Consider the following 21,304-nt stretch of genomic DNA (forward strand, 5'->3'; position numbering starts at 1 on the left):
CCTGTCCTCTATCAGCATCGGCTCCTGCTAGCGGAGGCGAGATCTCCAGCATCAATGGGGTTAAATCAGAGCCTGCGGCCCCAACCCGCGCAGGGCAGGAATGGGGGGGGGAGCAAGATGGATCGTAGTAGATCCCTCCGCGGGGAAATCGTGCCGGAACTTTTTCGTGCGGGAAACCCCGGGGTACGGCAGGCGGCTGCAGCGGCTGCTGCTGGGGAAGCGAGGAGGAGGAGGAAGAAGAAGAAGAGGAGGAGAAGGAGGAGAGCTGGGGAGGAGGAGGAGGAGGGCGGGGCTTTCCCCAGGGGGAGGAGGGCCGAAGCGGAAGGACACACGAGGCGCAGAAGAAGCAGAAACTTTCTGCCAAACTCCGGGCGGTGGCGGCGGCTGGAGCTCGTGCTGGTGCTGCGCGGATCCGGGGCGCGGGGCCGTCTATGCGCTGCGCTTGACCGGCTCGGGGCCCCCGCAGGAGGCTCGTAGCGCCGCGGCTGCAGCCCGACAGTGGGGGGCTCCTCGGCAGGGACCCCCCCGCCCCATGTGGATCAGCTCGGGCGGAGGAGGAGGAGGAGGAGGAGGAGGCGACCGAGGAGATGCCCGCCCTGCGTCCTGCCCCGCTCTGCCTGCTGCTGGGTCTCTGGCTGTGCCAGGGCGCGCCCACCCTAGGTGAGTATCCCCAGGTGGCCGAGGCACGCGCTCTCCGCCCTCTGCCACCCCAGGGGCCACCCTTTCTTTTCCTCCCCTCCCCGGCCACCCGCAGTTAATATCCTCCCTCCGCGCTGGGGCATTGGGAAAGGTGGGGGGCGCCGGGCGCGCCGGGCTCCCTGCAGCCTCCCCGTGGAGTGAAGCAATTTGATTAATGAAAGCTCCGGACGTCTTCGGTTCTCTCTCCACGGAGGTGGGCGGGGGAGGGGAGGGGAAACCGCACGCCCCCTCTTCTTCCCCGGCTTAGAAGGGGTGGGAGGGGGCTGCTGGAGGCTCGGCCCCTGAGGACTTGGCGAGAGCCGAGCTGACCTTGGGCCCTGCCCAGCCTAACAAAGGGTTACAGTTCAGCGGGCTGCGAGTCGCACGCCCCTAGCGCTTCTGGCTCCTGGAATGCCAGACGCCCTCGTGGGGGGAGGTCGCCCTCAGCCTGAGCCGATCGTAACTTCCCTGGCGAGGAGAGTCAGATCCGAGCCGTGGCCTGGGGTCGTGGATCTGGTCTGGCAGAAGGGGCAGGGTCCACTGCGCCCAGCCCAGTCCAGCAGACTTTAATTCAGCCCTGGCTGTGTGCTGGGCAGCGAGTCTTGGATTTCTGACAGTCCCCCCCCCCCCACCACCGCCTGGGTGTCTCGGGATCTCGTGGGCTTTGCCTACATTGTGGCAGGAGAGGTAGGAAAACTCGTGTGGCTGCATACTAAGGCAATGAAAACCTCAACGGTTGTCATTCGCTCAAAGGCACAGATCCCCACGTTTATTTTTGGGAGCCCGGGGAACCCCAGCTTGGAAGAACTGCTAGGTGACATTGACCGTCTTCTCCAACTTGGAGGCAGTATTGGTATTCTTCAGGCATCTCCCCCAGCCCTCCACCCGCCTCCTGTAGAGAGAGGGTAAAGTGGGAGGGGTAACACTCATGCTCGAAGTGCCTTAATTAGGACGTCTTCTTAGCGTGTTATCAAAACGCGTCTCTGGACGCATTTGAAGGTCGTTTTGCTAAAAAAGAAAGGGGGGGGGGAATCTGAATAATGAAACTTGGCTTTTCTAGGAAGATTCTTATAAAAACCACAAACTAGAACTTTTAAAGAAAAGGTGCTCAGCTTTGAGATTATTTTTGCTTATTCTCATTTTTGAATGGCAGGTGATGTTAAAAATGCACACCAGGGTTTTTTTTTAAATTTTTAATGAAATGAGAAGTATCCTTCCACCTGAAAACGTGGGCTTAGGCATTTTCTGGTACAAATGCACCTGCCCAAGGGTATCAGAGGTGAACGAAAGATATGTGCAGAGGAACCATGATCGTACATTCTGATGTAGTAGCGTCAATCAAAAAGCATGGAGAAACATTTCAAGTTGTATAGGTCCTTTTCTTCTCCTTTAAATAAAAGAAATGATGTAATGTGTGACTGGGGGTGGGTGGAGGTGGCAAAATTAGTGAAATCAGATGGACACTTGAGTCTCCGGAGTTGTAATACTCACTCATTCTCTTGGTAACTTGTTTTGGCAAGTTAACTAATCTCTGTGACCCTCAGTTTCGTCGATGTAGGAAAAAAAAGATAGGAAATAAAACTTTCCAGAGTCATTGGGGCAGAACTAATAGATGAGATTGAAAGGCACAGTACAAAATTGTGCTAAATAAGAAGAAAATAGGATTCTTTTCTGCTAAGAGGGCACCTTTCTCATTTAAGGATCCTCCAACACTGATCTGTGTCTCCCTAGCGTCAAACTAGGTTAGCTCAGTAAATAGAATCCTCAGTTTTCTATTCTGTAAACTTGACTGCTCCAAGGGAAGGTGAAGCCTACTTTTTAATGACTGTCCTGAATTACACCAAATTATTAACTGTGAACTCTTTTCTGAAAATCTCCCATCTTTTATCACTTGGGTTCTCCCAAGGTGCCAATTAGAACACACCCTTCTGACCCTTTCAATCTCTTGTATTGGGCTTGTGGCCAGGATGTAATTTACACATCATTGAGTTCTCCAGCCGAGATCTGTCAGCCCCATTCTTGTGGTTCTCCAAACAGCCCGCCTGTGGCCACACCTATATCCCAGGATCTCCTTTCCCTGCAATTGGTAGGTGCATCCAGATGTTGCTGCCTGCTTGATAATTCACCTTGATCTGGTGAATTTTTATAGAATTGGCTGCTAGACTATTTTGCTCTTACAAATTTCCTTTGAAAATGTGCTTTTGTCATTTTGTTTGAACACTATGACAAAAGGTGCAATAAAACAAAAGAGCATAATTTTTGACCTTTTTTGTTTTTCTTTGCACTGGCCTTTTGTCTCTTTTTTATGAAATTCAAGTTAGGGAAGTGGAGGAGACATTCCTGATTGACTTTTCTCAAGGAATGGCAATAATTTTATCCTACTATACTGCCTTACCTGGTTTGATTGTTTCCAGTTTATTCTGTATATAGCTTGTGTATTGGCTCCCCCATTAGACTGTGAGCTCTTTGAGAGAAGGGTCTGTCTTTTGCCTTCCTTTGTATCCCCAGTGCTTAGCACAATGAATGGCAGCATTTAATAAATGTTTGACTGACCGACTGTCGTCTCCCTGCTTTGTCTCTATGCTCTCCAACTGCTGAAGGGGGTACTTTGTTACCTGGATTGTGACAGCCCCATTTAGGACCTTTGGGAGATGCCTGGATGTGGTGAAATATGTCTAGAACAGGGGTGGGGATCCTTCTGCCTCGAGGCCACATGTGACCTTCTAGGTCCTCAAGTACAGCCCTTTGACTGAATCCAAACTTCACAGAACAAATACCCTTAATTAAAGGATTTATTCTGTAAAACTTGGACTCGGTCAAAAGGCCACACTCAAGGACCTGGAAGGCCACATTGAGGTTGTAGGTTCCCCACTCCTGGTCTAGAAGCTTTAGAGGTGCTTCTGGTGCTCTGAATGTGATGTTCTTTGAAACTATATCATTTGCATCGTTTTGCAAATGCTCTTTTGGGACTCAATCCCATTCCCTAGATATGCCTTCCTTGATCCCTAGAATATCTTAAAGATAAGACAGCTAGTTTCTTACTCATGCTTCAGAGTGAAAGAATGAAAGGTACTTCACTATTTGAAAGAACCCATAAATTCATAGGTATAGACATTCTTCTTACTGATGCAAACTAAGGCCCTTCATATTGTTAGTAGATGTTTTTCACCTGTTGCTATGGTCATACTGAAAATCATTGTCATTGGTGGCCAACCTTGTGGTGAAGATCTTCTCTGAACTTAGCAAGAAGGGTCTTCATGTGACTGTCTTTGGCAGTATCCATCCTGGGAAACCTTTCCAGCCTAGTACAGCACCCACACTTGAGGAAAGATGTTGACAAACTTCAGTGAGTCCCAAATAGTGTGGCCACGATGGTGAGAGCTTAAACCACGCCACAGGAAAATTAGCAGGAACTGGGGATATTTAGGGGAAAGAAGAGCATAGTTAAGGGACCCTTTTGAGTTGTCTACAAATATTTGAGAGGCTATCTTATAGAAGAGTGATTACAGTTGTTCTGCTTGGCCTCCGAGGGTAGAGCTGGAAGCATTGCATAGAAGTGGCCCGGAAATAGGTTATGGGACATTACAAAGATACACTTCCTAATATGTTAAGAGCCGTCCAAAAGTAGAAGGGATTGCTTCAGAAGTTGCTCATCCTTTGGAGGTAATTGAGCTGAGGCTGGGTGACCTTGAGTTGTTAGAGGTTTTAAAAGAGATTCCTATTTTAGGTACCAGTTGGACTAGATCTGGGTCTCTGAGGCCCTTTCCATCACTTGAGATTCTCTGTGCTTCTGCTTCAGTGGAATACAAGCCATCAGTAATTCAAGTTACAGCTTCATGCCATGACAGAATGACAGAGTAACAGGGTAGGACCTGAATGGAGAGTAGGGAAAATGAATTCAAGGTGAATTTTTAAAAAAATTTCAACAGATTTATTTTAATTTCACTCCATTTTTAGTATGAAAAAATAACTTCAAAAATTAATTCCTTTAGAGAATTTTCTTGGGAAAAGGTTTGTTTTTATATTTTATAAATAAAATGAATTACAATAATTTTTGAAGGAATTTTTTTGAGGGGAAGAGGATTTTCATCTTGAACTCATGTGATATTTTGAGCCATTGAAAAAATACACCAGCCTGAGAAACACTTTGTGCAAAGTGAATTCACATCTTTCCCGTGGAGAGATTGTCTCCAGAAACCAAATCCAAAGGGAACTAAAAAGGAGAGGCAGACAGTCCATAAACATTTAGTTACTACTGCCTAGTAGGTGCCAGGTACTGTGCTAAGCACTGGGGATACAGAAAGAGGCCAAAGACAGTTCCTGCCCTCAGGGAGCTTACAATCAAACGGCAGAGTATGTAGAATTTCTTTCTTGTGGCTGTGTCGAGTGTCTGAAACCATTTCCTCAGCAAGATGGCAGCAGGTCCTGGGCCACACACAGCACCTGGTACAGTAGGAGGCAGAGAGTAGGTGCTCAGAAGCTGTTTGCGCAGTGGAAGAGCCATATTTATTTAAGGGAATATCATTAGCCTCCTGTGGGCACAGTAGCCTCTTGGCCCCTTTGGCTTCCATCCCCCCCCTCCCATGGGATGTCCTGCAGGTGAGGCTGATGTTGACTCAGGTTTGCCTGGAAGCTGCTTTCACCTGTAGAGCGATGAGAACAGCTGAAAGCTGACCCCACCTCTGGGAGGACTCACACCCCACCCTTCTCTTGAATAAAGAGCAGCTCAGGTCTTTGTTTCTCTCTTTGCATTGGCATCCTTTCAGAGAACTTGTTCTCCTCACCTCCTGCTTCTGATCCCTTGTGGGGAGCTGGGGATCCAAGGCTCGAGAAGCCCAGAGACCCAGGGGGCTCGCCTGTGTGAGGGTTCCTGGACCACATGACCTCGGGAGGTCCCTTCCAGGCTTGGGTCTTCGATTCTTCTCGTCCCTCTTCCCCTTACCCTCGTCCTGTCGATATCTGGGAAAGCTCGTGTCCCCTGGGAGGGTTGTGTCTTTTGGTTACCACCTAAAAGGTTCCTTTTTTCAGGCTGATAGCACTTTTTTTCCTGCACACGTGCCTGCTTAGCTGTCTGAAAATGAAGATGGAGAGAGCAGGTCTGGTATCACGGTTAGAATATGAATTTTTTAAAGGAAATTCAAGCATTCGATCTTGTGTCCTATGATTGTCAAATTCAGACCACTTAGTACTACACGCATAGCCCTTAAGGAATTCCCATCATCCCCTCCCCAGGGAGATTGTGCTGAGCTAGTACAATTATTTACTTTGTATCTATTTCATATTTATTTACACATGTGCGTGTTTCTGGTGATAGAATATGAGCCACTTGTGGGCAGGGGATGATCGCTTTTTTGGTCCCTGGGATTTGTATCCCCAGTGCCTTGGAAACGGTAGATTCTTAATAAATATTTGCTAAATTTATTCAAACTGTGGGAGCATCGGGACCCATGAAGCGCTGAAATCCTTTTGATGTTAAACGTTATGTTCTGTTCTTGGCCCCGATGAGCCACACTTGCCTTTGAAGATGTTACAGGTTGTTAAAACCTGTGACCACTTACCCGTCTTGCGGCATCCATCTCCCCAAGGTGGGCTAGTGAGAAGAAGGGATGGATCCCTAAAGAAGGAAAGTACCGTGGTGGAGAGGGGTAGGGGATGCTTCTGAACGGAGCACTCTGACCATTTGGATCTTTGGAACGGGGCTGAGGGCTCTCCTTGGCAAAGCTTCTTGATGTTTATGCCTTGGAGGGAGAAGGAAGAATGTTCTCTGGAGGATGTTCCCAGGGTTCCGGATTTAATGAGTCATTTGATTAGTATGCCCCATTGGGCATAGGGAGTTAGCAGTGTCTCTCTCTCTTCCTTCCCTTTCCTTCCTGCCACCCGAGGAAGTAAAAGTTAGGGAAGCGGTAGATAGCATCTCAGAGGGTGGACTGGCAGAGCTAGAGAGACCTCAGAGGATCAGTCAGTCTCATCCTTTCATTTTACCAATGGTCGGACTGAGAGGGAACTAAGTGACTTGCCCCAGATGACACAGCTAGTTCATGGCAGAACTGGGATTAGGACCCAGTTTCCCAACTCCTCATTCCGTGTTCTTTCCACTGGGCCACGCTCTCTGCTGTACAAAAGTTTTTAAGGAAGCCATGGATACTAGTGAGGAGAACAAAGAACCACATTGATTTATTTATGTAAGCGTGAGTTGGATTTTTATAGCATCTTTCCTTTGATGAGATTTCTTTCCTTCTGTTGGCTTTCAGATTTAAAAAGCTTAACTACCAGGACAGCGAGGTTTTTATGACCCACTAGGGTGGGAGGGAAGCTTGTCTTATGTTGTCATCCTTAGTCGATGTGTTTCACCCATCGATTTACAGGACTGGGAAGGGAAGACATTGTCCCTGCCCTCAAGGAGCTTATTAGGTCATCCTTGAGGAGGTAGGGCTAATGAGCACACAGCTAAGCCTGCAATAGTCATCTGGGATTTATCCACACATTTGGAAAGCTGTTTCCTGCTGCTTGGCTGACTCAGAAAGAAGTGTGGGCCTTCTAGAGAACATGGCCCAATGCTGTGACCCAGCTGGAAGGCATATCACCAGTGTTAGGGTTCCTGATCCAAGACACAGTGATGGCCTCCACACTGGTCCTCTTCAGTAGTGAACACTTTGGGGTTTCTTTTTTCTGTGTGCTAGAATTCAGATCTCTTTGTGAAGATACTCTTTACAGGTCAAGGGTCTACACATACCCAGTGGTCTTATTTGGAGAAAAGAGGAAGACTCTTTAGTCTGATGAGGGTATGGATATAAGATATTTGATTTGACTTAACTAAGGTTTGGCTTAACTAAGAAGTTCTCCCTTAGAAAATTCATTTCCCCATGTCAATGACTGAAGAATCCTTTTATCCTTTTTGTGACCTAGAAAGGATTGAGGGATATCATGGACTCACCGAGAGTTTCTGCCTCAGTTGGCATGGGGATTCCACCACATCAGTTAATCATAACTGCCACCATCTTCCCTCATCCTTTTGTGCTTGTCTTGGCAAAAACCTCGTTTTACTAGCTCCCCAAAAGTTCAGGGTCTAACTGGATGGGACTGAGTAAGCCTTTTGTTTTTTTTTTTTTGATGGGGGCTTGGAGGTAGGAGGATGGGACGTTTTTGGCTCCCTTTTCTCCTCCTAAACATCAGGCTGATTCTTTTGTTCCAACTATGAAAACTGCCCTTCATCTCCTGGCTAGGTAACGAGGGGCCAGCATTTCTCTGGGCTGTCACACTGTGCCCTTCTTTGGAGGCCTGCCTAGGGCAGTTACTGGTCTCCAAGTTAGTTCTCATGCAGGATGTTGGCAGCACAGCCGCAGTTCTCCGATCCCTGCATACATTATGCACACATCATGCCAGGACTGCCCTATTACAGCACAAACACAGGTTGGGCCTATTGGGGTTGCAGAACCTGTTTCGTTGGCTAAGAGGACCTTGCCTACCTTCTTTTAGCATATTTATTTATATGAAGTGGGTATGCATACATGTGGGTATTTTGTTGGGGGAAGGAGACACACGAAAGGGGAATTTTGTTATGTTCCACAGTGTTGCCTAGTTAAAGGTAGATGGTCTTCTAAAAACAAAAATACACTTCCCAGTGCTTGAAGCTGTTCTCACACCTTGTTTAGCCTGTTATCTCATGTGGTGGCAGGTGTGTGTCTTCTTTCTTTTGCTTCCCTTTCTTGATTCTTGTGATCTTTTCTTGTTCATCCCTATTTTGCAAGAGAAATACTGGAAGACTTGAAAAGAGATGAAGCAGCCCATCATGACTGGTGGACTCAGTGGGGAAAAGCTGCTTCGTTGGAGAGCTCTTGTCTTTGTAATTCATATGGTAACACTTAGAGACAGCCTCCTCTCAAATAAATCCCGATGAACCTATGAATGGCTATAGACACAAAATAAGGGAATGCTCACAGCAGTAAATGAATTTTTACTCCTCTGAGTAACAAATTATGTATCAGAATTATCCATAGAAACTTTCATTATGATTTGGTATCTGGCCACTCCCATCTGCCCAGAGAGGTGCCTTGTCTTCTTGGCATTCATTGCTATGCTAGACCATTGGATTTTAAAGGAATACATTCCATTTAAGCCTTTTCCTTATATTTTGTCTGTAATAGATGTAGCTGTATGTGTTTTATTATATGAATTTTACTTTAAAAGGGAAAAGGAAGAACCTTAGCACTAGTGCAGTATTGTAAACATTGGAGGATGATTAGTCTTTTTTTTTTATTAATTTATTTTTAGTTTTCAACATTCACTTCGATAAGCTTTTGTTTTAAATTTTTTCCTCTTCCCTCCCCACGTCCTTCCCCAAGATGGAGTGCAATCTGCTATAGGCTCTATATATACATTCCTATTAAACATATTTAGAGAAAGTCTTTTCAATCACACTGGTCTGTCTTGTAACCAAAAGCATGTGTGATGTTAACATATGGTATAGTACCTGTGGGATATGAATTTTGAAAAAGCTTATTATGTATTATTCTCCCTCCTGTATGCAATGGAAAAGTGACATTGACTTTTTTGTTCCTCAGACAGAGCATCCATGTGCCATCTTTGTATTTTTGTACAGGCTGTCCCTTAGCCCTGGAATGCATGCCCTCCTCACCTCTGCCCCCTTAGGATCCTTATTTTCTTTTAAAGCCCATCTCCAAGGCTGCCTCCAACATGAGGCCTTTCCTGACTGGCCCAGCTGCTTGTACATCCCCCAGTGCTGCCTTGTACATTAATATTTTGATGTGTGTGTGTATGTAGTATATATACTTGTGTGTACATGTCACCCCTCATAGGAGCATTAAGGACAGTTGCATTTTTCCCTTTGTGCCCCCAGCACCTAGCATGGTGCCTGGCCCAGGACTCTATCCACTGTACCACCTCTCTGCCTACCTGGCCCATGGTAGAGGCTTATTAAATGCTTATTACTTTTGGTTTAAGGGTTGAAAGAACAGAGGGCCAGTCTTGAAGTCAGGAAGACTTGCCTTCAAGTCCTACCCCATTAAGACTTGGTGTCTGCACAGCCATGGACAAATCTCGTAACCTCTTGGTGTCCCGAGCAGCTCTCTTCATTTATACATCATAGATGAGTTATAGATTTGCATGAGTGGGGGAAGTTTCCACGCCAGGACTTCTCCATTCTGATGAAATTATGGGTCTGAGCAGTTAGAAAAATACTAAGAGAATAACTTCATAACGCAGTTTAGCCCCAGAACAAGTTCCTTACGGTGTTCTTAGAATTATATTTTTCCTTTGGATTTTAATCCTAGATTGAGCACATGATAATGAGCATGCTCCTGGGATCTATATTCTTCCTCTATTTTATAATGTATGCCCTGGGAATGCAAAGCAAATTTAATAATATCTTGATGAATCACAGCTAGGATGGAAAACATGCTGGGAAAAGTAATAAAAATGACAAGTCATCGTGTAGAATAGATCCCAAATAAAGAATGTTTTGACCTTTGCCACGGTCCCTTCCCCCTATACTCTCATCCTCCCCTCTGTCCTTCCTATGGCCATTCAAGATTTGTTAATGCAAGTACAGTCGTATTTGCTCATGTGTACAATTTTTTTTTGTGAAGATACTACATTTGAAACTACATTGTAACCTGCCCCAAGGCAGAAACTAAGGCTGGGTGTTGACTCATTTTGACCTCAGTTGCTGGTCAGTTCAGTCAGCCATCCAACAAGCCCGTCCTGTCCTTCTGGCTAGTAGACTGGTAAAACTAAGAAGTCCTTTAAGGGGCCTGGCCAAATCAAGCTGTCGTTTGGGCGCCTTATTATAAATGTTTCTTTTTTTTTTTTTTCCAATGCCCTCCCTTCTCTGGCCCCCTCCTCCCATTCCCTGTACATAGTGATCCCTTGATAAATGTTGTTGACTAATGTTGCAATGCAGAAGAGTGGTTTCAAGGATGTGTGGTTTAGAAAATTGTTGCATTGCTCCTGGGCCTGAGGGACCAGCTGAATTGCCGTGTGCTGAGGCACTATGGGATTTAAGTATCTGGTTCTGAGAAATTTCAGCCAGAATGAATGCCCTCTCAAGACTGGTGGAATGCGTGGAGCTGGGAGCATGCCAGCTATATTACCATATTTAAAGTGAGCCTGAAAGGGGAGGAAAAATAACATTTCTAAGCACCTGAAAGAGAAAGGCCTCTGAGAAGGACAGAGCGTGACCTTGTAGTCGTGGCGGCCAGGATTCTGGAGAGACTGGTTTTAATTGCAGTAACCTTTCTGTCTGTGAACATATCCTAAGCAAAAGGAAGTTAAAGATGTGGAAATAAAATTTGGTTGGAAAACCATGTTCATGCAAAAGGTTTTATGGTATTTCTAGAAGGAAGAAAACTATTATATCCAGGCTCTATATACATCAAGAGGCTTGACCAGCAGGTGAAGCTTCAGATCACATGCTTTCTTTTGTTTTGTTTGATGTGTTTGGGTCCATTTGGTAAATGGCAAGACTCGAATGTAAGATTTATTACTTATTTTATGTATTTATTCAATAATTTACTTTGTTGGTTATTTATAATAAAAATTTTAAAAATAACTTAGATCACCTTTTTTAAAAGCCCAGTTAAGATTTACTGAACCTTATTCTTATTTTTTTTATTTTCTTCTTCTTACTTCTTAGTATGATATTGAATTTCTTAATATGCTGAGGCACATTCTCTGCCTTTGTGGACCTCATACTGTGCTTTTTCTGGTATGATCACCGGGTATGCTGAACATAATCAACTTTTTTGCTGCCATTTTCCTACTTATGAAATAGGCATGGTATCCAAGGATGTTTAAAATATCAAATAAGTAAAATTGATTAATCGTGTTCATCATATCACATACATATGTTCTGTAGACCTGGTTTGCATTGTGGTTTGTATAGGTCTTATTTCCACAGACCTGCCACCTGTATGGGGGCAAAGATCGGGTCGTATGTTTTTGTGCATTCTTCAGCAGCTCACGTGGGATTAAGCACATGGTTTGTAGGATACTTACCCTCTCTCATTCTCTCTGGTTTCAGACAATGAGGTGGTGTTCCCCGTTGCTAAGGCTAGCCAAGTGCCTGGCATAGAGTAGGTGCTTAATAAATGTTTATTGGATCGAATTATTCATGCTTCATTTTCATCACCTCCTGTTTCATCCACGAGACTTCTTTTGCCCATCTTCTGTGTCTTCCTGTTACCTCCTTCCCTTTGCTTACTAACACGTTTATGTCTCTTCAGTCTGGGGGAGGAGGGGACACCCATTCCCTTGACCAGGTCATCCCCTCAGATTATACTCTGCATCTCTTCTCTCTTTCACTGCTAAACTTTTTTTTTTTTTGGTGAGGCATTGGGGTTAAGTGACTTGCCCAGGGTCACACAGCTAGTAAGTGTCAAGTCTGAGGCTGGATTTGAACTCAGGTTCTCCTGAGTGCTCTATCCATTCACTGCTAAACTTTTAGAAGGAGGGCTGCCTGTGGCTCTGTTTCACATTTCTGTCTCCAGCCCGTTGGAGTCTTTCTTCTAAACCTCACCCCCCACCCAGCTGGAAACTGCAGAGGAAGTCCAACTTCCTCATTTTACAGACTGGGAGGTTGAGGCTCAGACAGATTTAGATGACTTGCCCAGGGTCACACAGAATAAGTTGTTAAGCTGGGATGTGAACCCAGCACCTTTTGGCTCCAGAGCCGCCATACTTTCTTCTGTACCAAAATGCCACAAATTCAGCTTCCTTCTCCTCTTAAATTCACTCACATGGCTGCAGTCGCTTGTATTGTCCCTCTGGTTCTGTTTGTTTCAACTGGCCTTAAAATCAGTCCCCCAGTGTTTCTCTGAGTTCTTCATTCATCATTTCTTAACTGTACAAGGATATTCCCATTATCTTCATACATCCCATTCCCAATCAGTGGGCATCCCCTGTGTTTCCACTTCTTTGCTGCTACAGATAATGTTGCTGTGAATATTTTCCTGCCCTTCTGCTCCTGCGTCCTTCCAGCATGACCAGTAGCTCCTCACCTGGGGCTCTGCGCCCTCCGTCTCGCCTGCCCTTGCCACTTGCCACACTGTCCTCAGGTCCCGTCTCGCTCTTGGAAAGAGCGCCTTATCCTTCCCAGGGATACGGCTCACCGTCCAAGTGACCTCGGCCTTCGCTGGCCACCACTCCCCTGTAAGTGCATCTCCCTCATTGGAAGGCAGCTGGTGGAGAGGTAGGCTTGCCTCTTTTTCATTTGCAACCCCAGCACTTGGCATTCTGCCTGACGCTTTGTATGTACTTGCTAAATGCTTCTCCATTTCTTCCTTTATAAGGGGCCTTCCTTTTTGTGCTTTACCACTTCGGGGTACACACCCTGAAGGGGGATAGTGCCATTGACTGCATCCTTTCTAGTCCGCTCTGGAACTCTGAATGGGGGTGCCTGCTGTAGCCCTCTGTGAGGACTGGTTGTCATTTACATCCATGTTCAGATGAATCTGGAATCTCTCAGTGGTACTTCCTCTACACAGTTCCTCCTTTCCTTCTCATTCTAGGCCATGTCTTCTTTTTTCTTTTCCTTTTTTTCTTCTAAACTTAAATACCAAATCAAAGAAACACTTCCATATTTGTGTGTATATACGCACATATGTGCATCTGCATGTACATGTGTATACACATATACAAATGTATAGCATACATAATTGTATGTGTGTTTGTGCATGTATATGTGCACACATGCACATGCATACACATAAATGCATGTGCATACATATATACACATATACCTATATACATATATGCACACTCATATACACATACAAATAGACATGTGTGCATATACAACACACATGTACAATATATGTATACATGCATGCACATACGCGCACACATGCACACACATACATGTATGCACATGTATGTATACATACATGCATACATCTATACGTACAGGAGAAGATTGTGCAGGAAACTGCAAACCTTTGTTAGACCTTTTTTTTTAGAGTATACGATAAAGCCAGCATATAACTGCCAGAGATCTCCCACTTTATTTGGGCAATTCCTTCTTCCATGTCCTTCCATAATTCATCCATAGATGTTTGTTCTAGATGGTGCCTCCAGCCCCTGTCCCTGGTTCTTTTGATGTTTCCTGGACACCAGACCAATGCTCAGTCTGTCATCTGTTATCTCTCCCTCTCACTACATGGCCCATTTTTCCAGTTGGACAGGTCCCTGATGACAGCTTTTACCCTACTTCTAAGCACAAGCTATCACTGATGAAACCTGTTTTTACCCATCATGCACCTTTGTCCTTTGGGTTGCTTACAATTTTGATTCTTCTGAAATCAAGGAATTCGGATGATCCACAGCCATAGCATCACCAGAAGAATGTGAGTGTCAAAAAGATGAGCTTTTGTGGCAGTTTAATATTATTGAAAGTGCTGGACAATTCTCTAAATGGAGTCCAACCCAGGCTCCTTTTCCATTATGGGTCTTGTTTTCAAGATGTAGAGGCCAACTTCATTTACTGTCTGTCCAGCTGTATGGTGTAAGCCGGCCAGTATGTACATATCTGCTGTCAATTTCTTCTTGGCTTCTCTTGTCGGATTAAGCCCCTCTTCCTATGTATAAGTTCCTCTTCCTTTTCCCTGGATTATTTTCTCCACATCTTTTTTTCATGTCTTTATATACTGTCTTTCTTGGCCATCTTACCCAATTTCATGTCTTTCATTTTCATGTTTCTGTGAAAATAATTTACAACTTAATGTACCCGTCACTCATCTGAGCTCCAGCCCCTCTTCCTTCTTTCTGTCTTTGATCTGGAGATCTCCACCTCAGTGTTTCCCCACTGGCACCACAAACTCAGAGCTAAGAAACAGAGTTGTGGTTCCTTTGGTATGAAAACTTTCCAGGTGAGGAAGCTTTCTCTACTAACACACGTTGCCAGCATCTAGTTTTAGAGGGTCACACATGTCCCTCTGTGGCAGAGAAAGGACCTCAGCCCAGGTCTTCTTGGCTTCAGAGGTAGTTCTGTAGATGGTATTCAGCACTGCCTCTTTATCACGAACTCTACACATCTCAAAATGAACTCATCTTCCCCATCAAAACCCACCTTCCTCTCAACTTCCCTGTTTTCCTTGGTGGCACCACTAAGGCTTAAAACCTTAGTCATTTTTGCTTTTCTTTCTCTTTCACACTCTACATCCAGCTTACCACTAAAGCCCATCTGACCCCCTGACTTTTCTCCTTCCCGTCTGTCTGTTCCCCTCCTACTGCCATCACATAAGTTTGGTATACTGGGGAAGACACAGGGCTTGGAGTCAGGAGAGGCCCAGCCTCAACTCTAGGCCCTGGTGGTTAGGAAGTGGGTGACTTTACATTTCTGAGCTACAGCTGCCTCATCTATAAAATAAAGATGCTTCTTGTGTGAGCTACCTCTGTACCTGCTGTACAGGGTTGTTTTTAAGAAAGAAAATAACTTCTTGTATTTTTGGCTATTTATTGTTATAGCCTCCTAGCTAGCTTTCCTGCCTTAGTTGTCAGAGTAATATTCCCAATGCCCTAGTCTGATTATGTCACTCCTTTGCACAAAATTTCTCAGTGGCTCCCTATTGTTTATATCAGGAGTCAGCGTACTATAGCCCAAGGGCCATATTGATCTGTTCCTATTTTTACAGATCCTGCAAGTTTTGAAAACATTTTTAACTATAGTAAAATTTACTTTACTATAAATTCATTTATAGTAAAATTTATTATAGTAAATTTGTTATAAATACAAAAATACAATCTTTAGGCAGCAGAATGAATCCTGCTGGACCTCTGGTTTCTGTGATAAAACACAGCATTCTTAGCCTGGCATTTAAAGCCCTTTATAGTGACCCCAGTCTATCCTCCCAGTCTCTTTTCATTGGGCTCCTCTTCTCGTAATCTGTCTTTCAGCCACATTGTACTATCAACTCTTTCCTGATCTCATGCTGTGTTCCACTGCCTCTTGAAAATTCTGGCTGGCTGTTCTCTCCTTGTATCTGCCTGTGAAATCTTTGTCTTCCCCTAAGGTCCAGCTTAGCTGCCTCCTCTTCCTTGAAGCCTTCTCCCCCCACCCCTTCCCGTTGAAAGGTGTCTCTTCTTCCTTGAGTTCATTGGGCACTCTCTCCTTTGCCCTTAATGTCTCCAGTGTATCATACTTACTTGTGTTCATGTTGTATCTTGCCTCTTTGACTGTAAGCTCCTTGAGGGAAAGGACTTAATTGCTTTTCATCTTCATATTCCCAGTGCATTGGATAACACCTTGCATATAGTCAAATGCTTAATAAAAAGGTTTTTTGAATTGTTGATTAAGATGCAGTTGTGACACGTGAGGAAAACTCCAGGTATTTCCCATCTTGAGGCTGCGACCTTTACCTGTTCCAGCCTTATCCCTGTCTTCCTGAGATCAGCAGCTTGCTGCCACCGTCGTACCTCGTCTCTTCTGGGACATATAGTGAGGTAAAGCTGGATATAGTATTGAGGTACCTAAATTTGGAGCCAGGACACCTAGGTTTGAATTCTGATCCTACTGCTGAATAACACTGGGCAGCTGGTAGTATAGTAGTAGATAGAACACTGGACCTGGACTCAGAAAATCCTGAGTTCAAATCCAGCCTTGGATACTCCGGGTAAGTCACTTATCTTCTGTCTCAGTTTCCTCATCTGTAAAATGGGGATAATAATAGCATCTACTTCCCAGGGTTGTTTTGAGGAGAAAATGTGGTAATATTTGTAAAGCACTTTGCAAATCTTAAGATTGTATATAAATGCTGGCTTTTGTTATTATTTATTAAGTCAGTCACTGAGCCGGTTTTCTCATTTGTAAAATGAAGACAGCAATACTTGCTCTACCTGCCTCACAAGGTGTGTAAAGATCAAAAGAGATGACGAGTGTATGTTGGTTTTAGACTAAATCATCATAAAAATGTAAGCTGTGATTAATAATTCCAGTTCACAAACATTTGCTAAGCATCTACTGTGTGAGATTCAAAGTCCCCGCCCTTATTGAGTTGACAGGCTAGTAAATGGGGAGGGCCAGGGGTAGAATGTGCTGACCCATTCTGGCCTACCACTTTCCTATGGATGGCCCTAGCCTTCTTTTCCATTGCTTAGTTTCCATGACAAAGACAAGCCAATCCAGGTTTGAGAAGTAATGATGTCTGAACAAAGAATAAGTGAAGCCGGCTCCTCTTTTGGCCAGAATGGACCTTGGGGTCCTCATCTCGGTCTTCCTCCTCTTCCTTAGTTAGCTCGGCTTCCACAGTTTTACCCCAGTTGACAAATGGAGAGTCACATACGGCTCAGGTTCATGTGGGTGATGTTGGTGCCTCATAGCAGGTCACTTCCTTTTTGGGTTCATTTACAGTGGTATGGCTGAAGGCTGGTTTATGTGGGTGGAGTCCCTGCCATAGGAAGAAAAGCTTCAATGCTACTAGAAGGGGGCTTGGAATATTTTAATTCCTGCAAGGATTCTCAGAAATAACCTTTATGGTATGTGCCTTAGGGCAATAGAAAGAGTGGCTGGCTGGGGCATTAGGAGAGCCTTGGGTTTGAATCCTTCCTTCAACACTTTCTGAGCATTGTGACTGTGGATGAGCAAACCATTTAACTCAGTCTCCCTGGGCCCATTTTCTCATCTCTAAGGTAAGGATAATAATACCTTTGGATTCATTCAAAGGGCTGAACTTGAGGACCTAGAGGGTCACATGTAGCCTCGAGGCCACCAGTTCCCCACCGCTGACCTATACTATTTACCTTAAGAAGTTGTAAGGATTGAATGAGTTATATATGAAAAGTGTTCTCTAATTTAAAGTGTCAAATGTCAACTCTTATTATTATTTCTTCCTCCATTCCTTTTTTCTTCTCTTTGACTATAACTTGAAATCCAAGGGTGTTCGATCTTATTTCAGATAGCTTTGCCTGTCTTGCATTTTCATTCATCTAAATATATTTTAGCATTACTTCTTCCCTTTTAATCAAAATGAGGAAATAGGTAGGGAACATTATTAGTACAATGTGATGGTGGCTGTGGGATGTATCAATGAGGAAATGCAGTTAAAGGTTCTGTGGGAACTGTCCCTATGGGGCATTTCAATGTAGAATTGATGTAAAACAGCTAAAACCCTAACCCTGTTGATGTTGGTGGTGAGGGAAAGCACAATTAGCAAATTCATGAAATGGGCTTTTGCCTCTAACCGTTAAGAGAGGAAGCATACTTGTGTTTCCATGTCCCGATCTTAGCCTTCTTGCCAGGGAGCCAGGCTCAGCAGGCATACTTTTATCTTGGTGTCAGGGGGCAGCTTGCCATAGGGAGTGCCAGTTAGCTGAAGGGTGTAGCAGTTAGAGGCTAAGTCACTGCCAAGTGGGGGATGTTCCTCCTCTGCCTGGGTGACCTGCTGCCCCATCAGGGGAGCAGAGCAGCCTTCTTAGATGGGACTCACTAACCGCTCGGTGTGTTGGAACCACTGTATTATTATCACTGAAAGTTGTGTATGATGATGAATTAGAATAAAGATGTATCTTGAAGGAATTTCAAGTATGTCCTACTGATGGGAGAGGTGGGGAAAGAGAGGTAACATCAGGAGAGTGTAATTCTAGCAACATGGAGCCCTAACACCCATGTGACCAAGTCATCTTCCCTTTCCATCTCTCCCAGCACTGGGATACTCCTCTAGCCAGATTGGCTTCTGAGATTAGAACCAGTAGAACCACTTGCACCAGTCATGTTCCCTTGGCTAATTAGAAACTGATTATGTTTATTTTGAATTAAATGCTAACAAAATTCTGGAATTTGTCTTGGTCACTGAAAAGCCAGAATCTTGGCAAAGTTTTAACATTTGAGTTTGGTCACATGTATAGCAAAAGACTATGTTAGTGAGAAAGACTGAGATGACAAACAGATGGACAGATTCGAGTGTTCCTCTGTAGTCCAGGGCTGGGTCAGCCATCCTCTCCCCTCATTCAGTAAACTCTGGTGACTCCTTATTACCTCCAGGATCAAATATAAAGTCCTCTGTTGGGCATTTAAAGCACACTCTGATCTCTTCCCATCCTATTATTACAGGTTTCTCACCTTTTATTCCCTTCCATGTTTTCTATGACACAGCTATGCTGTTTTACTTGGTGTTCTTCTGACATGACAATCTGCCTCCCAGTTCTAGTTTTTCTCTGTCTGTCTCCCTCCTCACCTCCTGGATTTGCAGGGCTTCCTTCAAGACTCAGCTCATATACTTCTGCAGGACTCCTCTCCCAGTGTCCACTTCCCTGTAAGATTACCCTGGATTTATTCTGTCCATATTCCTTATGTATATAATTCTTTGCATATTCTCTCCCGTTAGAGTTTGGGCTTCTTGAGATCTGGAACTGGTTTTTTTTTTTTTTGCCTATCTTATATCCCCAGTGCTTAGCATAGTACCTGGAGTATATAAATGCCAGCACCTAATAAAGGCTTGTTACTGACTGACTGACCCTCCTGTGGTGACATTGAATTATTAATGACTAATCTTCATGGGTCCAGATTCACCTAATTTCGCTGATGTCTGGCCTGTATCTCTCCCATCTTTTCCACCATAAGAACATGAGAAACTTTGTGAAATCCTTGGCTAAAATTGAGATAACCTAACTATAGCATCCTCCGTGCCCCCCATGGACCAGCTGAGTGACCCTAGCAAAAAGGAAATCTGGTGATATTTTTATGACCTTTTAGGCTTCATTTTATACATGATCACCTACCATGAGCTTTGTCAGGAGTCAGAGACAGGCTCATTTGTAGCCCGGAAGCTCCATTCAGCAACCCTCCCCCTTTAAAAAAAAATCAGGACAATTTGAGATTTGTGCTGCTGACTTTTTTTTTAACCCAAGTGTAGGACTTTCCATGTATCTCTATCAAAGTATCTGCAGCTTAATAACCATCTGTGGAGTGACAGAGATCGACACACCCAGTTACACAATATTTTACTCTGAAGACAATCAGAGAGTGCAGTCATCCCATCAACATCTGCTTATTATCAACAAAACAATGGCTCAGCTCTTTTTTTCATGGCCACATGAAAAGACCATGACATAGCAGAGGGTAACTTATCCCTGATAGAATCACTGCATGCCCTCCCTGTCTTCCGAATTTCTGTAAAATCACCCCTTTTGGGAGGGCTCTTTGAAAGATTTCATTCCACTTCTTGTTTTTCATTAGTTTTCTCTCTTGAGTGCTATTTGCTTCCAACTCTGATCTGTGCCAGAAAAAAGGAAGGACCAAAATATTGTGACTAACAGTCTTAGCCTTATTCACCGACAAATGGAGCGTTTACTTTTGTGATTTCACGTTGCCTTGGTACACGAGAGTATGCAGTATATGTTCCAGTTTGCAAATTTTGAGTCATGGATGTGCTATGTGACCACCAGTGGCTTGCTTTTGAAAGGATACTGTTTTTATTACTGGACAGAGAACTAATGAAAAGATCTTAAACAGCAATTTAATGCACATATATTTGTTCAGGACACCTGAGCGTACAAAGAGTGCTTGGCAAACCTGAAAGTGCTATAGAAGTTTGAGCGGTTATTTTGCAGACACTGGCATACCTGACTTCAGCCCCTCACAGAGCTATGATCCAGCTGAGGGAACTGGAGCCAGGTCTTCTGACTCTAAAATGCCATGCACTGCAAGATTGTAAATTCTTTGCCAGAAATATGGAATTTTCCCCTCCCCTACCTCCCTATTTTTTAAAAAAAGCATCCTTTTGCATTTGGAAATTCAGCTAGAAATCTTTTCCAGGGAGAAAAAAGGTGGTTAGATTTATACCCTTTTAATTTATTTTGTGCCCTGATGGCTCTCTTGAATCTTGGTGAATCTTGTACCTAACAAAAACACAAAAGGCATTGGGTTGGGATCATTGCGGAAGAAGCCTTGGGCATAAAGGCAGAAGACCTGGGACTCAGCATCTCTGTGCTTTTGGGCGTGTCTCTTAACCTTTCTGAGGCTAGGGCACCCTTGCCTTCCACCTCCCAGAGAGGTTGCGAAGAAAGCACTTTGTAAATTTTGAAAGCACGTCACGAACAAGAGCATGGTGTTGATTGGCTGGGTGATTCTGTGAATCACCCTGCCCTTTCTGCATGAGGACACTTGGTGTGTGTTCTTCGTTTTGTTCCATATTATGAGTTTTGATCTTACTGTTCTGATTATTGAATGCCCCCTTTTTAAGTGGCCAGCTGTGTATGCAGGAGGTGGTTAAGGGACATAGTCTAGCAGAGTGGAAAGGGTCCTGAATTGGGAGCCAAGGCTTAGCTCCTTGTAGTTCCTGGCTTTTCCCACTTGTGTGACTCCAGGCAAATTGCTTCACCTCTCTGGGCCTCATTTCTCATCTTTAAAACGAGAGAATTGCACCAGATGACCTACAAGGCCCCTCCTAGCTCTGAATCTACGGGCTTCCTTGTTCACGTTGATCTACTTCAGCTTCCATCTTGCATGTCATCGTCTTCACCGAGCCCTCCTGGATCCAGGTGTGAATCTCTTGGCTTCTGCACCTTTTGGACGCAGTGACCAAACTCAGTTTACAGTGGTGGTTTTTTGTATGTGTGTTTTTATCCACACTCCCAGTCATTAGCTCCTTTGGGACAAGGCATACTCTCCAAACAGATG

General features: G+C 44.4%; 1 protein-coding gene across 1 annotated transcript in view; it reads left to right on the forward strand.

Annotated features, from left to right (window-relative positions):
• Positions 1–339: 339 nt before the first annotated feature.
• The window catches only part of NOTCH2 (notch receptor 2), a 182,785-nt gene continuing 161,820 nt past the window's right edge, over positions 340–21,304 (forward strand). The window contains 1 exon segment of the mRNA XM_021003323.2: positions 340–660. Within this exon segment, the coding sequence (XP_020858982.1) occupies positions 588–660 (73 nt within the window). The 5' untranslated portion in view covers positions 340–587.

The sequence above is a fragment of the Phascolarctos cinereus genome, unplaced genomic scaffold (assembly GCF_003287225.1).
Source record: "Phascolarctos cinereus isolate Bilbo 61053 unplaced genomic scaffold, phaCin_HiC Scaffold_5;HRSCAF=322, whole genome shotgun sequence".
NCBI lineage: Eukaryota > Metazoa > Chordata > Mammalia > Diprotodontia > Phascolarctidae > Phascolarctos > Phascolarctos cinereus.